Below are 4,235 nucleotides of genomic sequence, written 5' to 3'. Positions count from 1 at the left end.
GTTGCAGCAAGTGGCTGGTCGTGCAAAAATCCCTCATCTATCTTTCCCTCAGACGATATCCATCGTCATTCAAAATGCAATAGGGTAAGAGGGTTGGGGTACTCTAAATCCAAGATATTTAAGTCAGCAAGTAAGCAATTTTATGCACGCGAGCAAGGGAAAACAAATAGTTTTCTCCACTAGACCCAGTATTGCATGCCAGCCATTCAGCAAGGGATTGGTCTTGGCTCGAAACTCCGTACATGGACTGGTAGCTGATTTCGTTAATCAAATGACCACCACATGCATCCACATACAAATGGAAACCGAACTGTGCCGGCTAGTACTAGTCCGCAGATATGGATGCTGCATATGTTTAATTAGTCGTGTTTTGTTGACTGGGTTCTCCAAAAGAGTTCGAGCTCAGCGCTTCTACTCGCGCGGCGGCGAGCCGGTGCGCCGCCGCGCTGCGGTCACACCCCCACCGGAGGAGACGCCCACCAGATCAATGGGTTTTCGGGTATTTATGTTTGGGACCCGGCTGTCAGCACGACGTGTGGGACGGGCCCGGATCGCCTTATATCCGCCCTTTATTTGGGCTGGATATAAGGGGTGTCGGTCAGCCCGGGCGTTCGAGGCCGATTTGAGGTGCCCAGGTGGGTCAAGCTTTTTTGAATGGTCAATGACCAGGCCGACCACGCGGGCGTTTGTGAGCGGTTTGAGGCACCCGGCTGTAAATGCTCTAATTCCTTAAGAGCATCTCCAACAGGCGCGTTTCGTATCGGCGCGGTATAATTCTTTTACAACGCCAAAATAGCCTTTTTGCGCGCGAGAGCGGCGAAGAGGTTTTTAGATGCACAAAAACACATCACCCAATCCGGCAGCCCCACCTGCAGCAGCCCAGATTTTGCAGCGCGCGCACCAAATACCCAGCGTGTAATGCAGTTTTTCTCAGTGCGTTGAATCTTGTTTACCACACGTGGGATTATAGTGCGGCTCCTGGAGCGCTACTTTCGGCCCCGCGCGCTATATAGCAATTTTATCCAGCGCGCGGCTTATTTAGCGCATCTATTGGAGATGCTCTAAAGAGTTGACCATTCAAGGTCTCTTTTTAGGATGGGTTAGAGTCCCTCTTAGGCGTTGAAATCATTTCCATATGATTTGCCGTATGGTGGTGTGCACCGATGATAACCCATGACTTTTCTCAAAGTGTAGAGTTCGTCAGAAACAAAAGTGATTATGTGCAACTGGTCATGATTAAGCAAAGGGAAAAAATACGTATGCAACTCATCCATTTGCACGACGGCCCCTTGAGATAGTCAGATACATCACGTGACACTCCATCTTCCCACACTTGATGATGATCCGAGAAATGGCACAAGGATCTTGTACATGATCAGTACAAGTACAATAACTCCACAGCCTTAATTATTATGTCCGCCTTTGATCGCCCCGGATTTTAGACAGGGTAGCTTAGTTCACCCGGGAGCAGCTGAGCCTGACCTGCCCCTGCGTCCCGGTGAGCGGACTGATGTTCCCCATCCTCACCATGGCCGCCGTGAAGTCCCTGTTGAACCGTGCCGACCCCGACGAGTACGTCCGGACCAGGCCCGCGGTGCGTCCGTCGTTGATCAGAACCAGGTCGGAGTGCAGGAGCCCCTTCTGTGACATCAAGTTGCGGTAGTATGCGTTGTCGAACGCGTTGGGCGTCGTCGTGTCCAGCGGTGCTAGGCTGCCGTCACCGGACCCGGTCGTCCGGGGGCAGTTGGCCTTGAGAGATGTCGAGCAAATTGGCTGCAGTGGCCTGGATCCAGGCCGCTACAGTACTACTTAGTTTCTTAATTTACTGTCAAGCAAATTGGCTGCAGTGGCCTGGATCGATCTTACGGCGACGACGGAGTCGCGGGCCGCAACAGTGAGAATGTCGGCGCAGGAGATAGTCTGCGTGCACACGGCCTCGACCTGCGCCTTGATGTTATCGATGACGTTCATGCCTTGAATGGAGCCGGCATTCGGAGCTGCCCCTGGTCGCCGGTGAAGGTGGCCGTGTCGCTCAGCAGTACGGACGCGTCGCAGCCCTGACGCATCGATCGTCACACACACATAAGAAATTACTTCCGTCAACATAGATTTAGTATTCCCGCAAAAAAAAACATAGATTCAGTGCATTCTAATTCCATTAGTTGATTTGAACTGAAAAGTCAGTGTCAAAGTGCCAAAGAAAAAAAATTGGAAAGTCACTGTCAAGTGAAGAGTCTGAAGCTAGTCATAGTGGGAGTAACTTAGCTAGTAACATAGCGCACTCTATTTTTTTTTGCTTATGTGACATGTTGTTAATGAGAAGTGATAGCATAATATGTTACTATAACATAATGTTTTCCAATACAAGATGGGTCTACAAGCTAATAAATGAAGTCCTCTATGACACTACTACTATATTACTTTGCACTATGAAGGTAGTAATTTAGACTAATCTCATATGCATGACACTAGTATAAGTTACTTCCCACTATGACTAGCCTGGAGAGGAGTAAAGCTACATCTATGCAGAACAACTTAAGTGATTTAGCTAGAGGGTAGGATTATCGGTCCAAAGAGTGTCAACTTATCAGTAGTTAGGTACCCATGTAGTGATCCAGTCCATTAACTTTTTGATAGTGTAATGACTTTGACTACAGTTTAAACTGAGACCTTCTAAATTAAGTACTCCCTTCGATCCACTAAATCAGCAACAATTAATATGGATTGAAGAGATTAGCAGCAGTGTATGCAGTAGAAACTACAATAAGTAAAGAGAGAAGGCGTGAGGAGCTTGCTTGGACAAAGCAGCCGTGGAAATGCAGTCGGAGCAGTGACGCTCCCATGCGGCGCTCACTCATCACGGCGGCCGCCACACCCGTCCTGATGATGGCAAGCGCCCTCGGGCATGACCTCGCGTAGAATCTAGGCGAAAGCTGTGCCGAGGACGATGCCGCCAGGCACAGGAGCAACAAGACCGACAGAGAAGAGGCCATTGCCATTGCCATCAGTGAACCTCCGTGTGCAAGTAGTCACTAATCCTGTTGAGATGAAAGCTCTAGGGCACGTTTTGTTGCCTAGGGTGAATAGTTTCTGCATTTGAGCCACGTCTCAACCCAGGCTGGTTTAGCAAAAACAGGCAACAAACCAACATCTGCATGTTGTTTGGTTGTCTACATTGTATCAGTGGCCACTTTAGGCCAGACTTTTTGGTTGCCCACATTTGTGCTTAAGGGATAAGCAGATGCAAACGACAGCTATTTGGCTGCATACACGTTTGTGTTCTGCTCACCCCAATCAAATGTGGTGGCCTTACCACCACATTAGGCACAACAGTAGGTAGAGAACTACAAACAACACAGAAACTAGTAGCTAAATAAGCTAACAGCAGATAAACAAGCAAATAAACAGTAGATAAGGGCAGATAAACAACACATCTGCTAAACAGACTTAAGTTTAACGCCACTAGGGGCATCACATGCCCCCTGCTTCACCATAGGGTGCTCAAACCTGGACAAAATATTAACAGTTCATGATCACCGATGCAGCAAACTAACTACGAGTCCATGGAAAGTACTTCAGAAGGCAACGTCAGGGTCATTGATGCAGCTGTGCCTGCTGCAACGAACCCTACACCCGATGAAGCTGTCGTGGTTTTTGATTTGGACCTTGAGGCCTAGGCCGGAGATGCGCAGCATGACGAGGTCGCTGGGAACAATCTTGTGACGATGGCAGAAGTAGTGCCAGTCCCGGCCAAGCACCATCTGCCCCTCGAAGGTCTGGACTTGCACCCAGAATTTGCACCACTTGTTTGAAGACAGCATGACGACGTGCTTGGTCTTGAGCACGAGCTACAGCCTCATCACCTCCTGGAACTTGGGAAGGATGATGAGCACGGCCAGATCCTCCTCATCAATGATTTGCATGTAGAAGTGAAGTGGCTCTCGGCCCCCCTCCTCGTGGCCGGTCCTAGGAGCTCGTCCCCTTGAACATGGCTGGCTCATGAAGGCGACCCTGCCAGGCAGGTACACCCTCCCGAGCCATTGGTTCGTGGGGATGAAGTCCACGGCGGCCTCGGCACCGGCGACGACATGGACTCCTCCACCGGCTCTGTCCCACTTTGTCTTCATCACCTTGTCAAGTAAGATGACATGGATTACTAACAGGGCATTGGCAGCATGCTACATTTCCTAAAGTAGCAAACACATTGCTCCTACCTACCATGAGAACCATGCATG

The 4,235-nt window shown here is 49.6% G+C and overlaps 1 protein-coding gene across 1 annotated transcript; it reads right to left on the bottom strand.

Annotated features, from left to right (window-relative positions):
- Positions 1 to 1,112: 1,112 nt before the first annotated feature.
- On the bottom strand, positions 1,113 to 2,993 carry LOC123048712 (peroxidase 1-like). Its single transcript, XM_044471754.1, has 4 exons — positions 2,855 to 2,993; positions 1,867 to 2,057; positions 1,483 to 1,773; positions 1,113 to 1,226 (listed from the first exon to the last, which is right to left on the bottom strand). Exons 1-4 carry the CDS (start codon positions 2,991 to 2,993, stop codon positions 1,113 to 1,115), a joined length of 735 nt encoding a protein of 244 aa, XP_044327689.1.
- Between the last annotated feature and the right edge of the window lie 1,242 nt (positions 2,994 to 4,235).

This window comes from Triticum aestivum, chromosome 2D, assembly GCF_018294505.1.
Source record: "Triticum aestivum cultivar Chinese Spring chromosome 2D, IWGSC CS RefSeq v2.1, whole genome shotgun sequence".
In the NCBI taxonomy this organism is placed as follows: domain Eukaryota; kingdom Viridiplantae; phylum Streptophyta; class Magnoliopsida; order Poales; family Poaceae; genus Triticum; species Triticum aestivum.
Note: the sequence above shows the minus strand (reverse complement) of the source record. Positions and strands in the feature narration are given on the sequence as shown.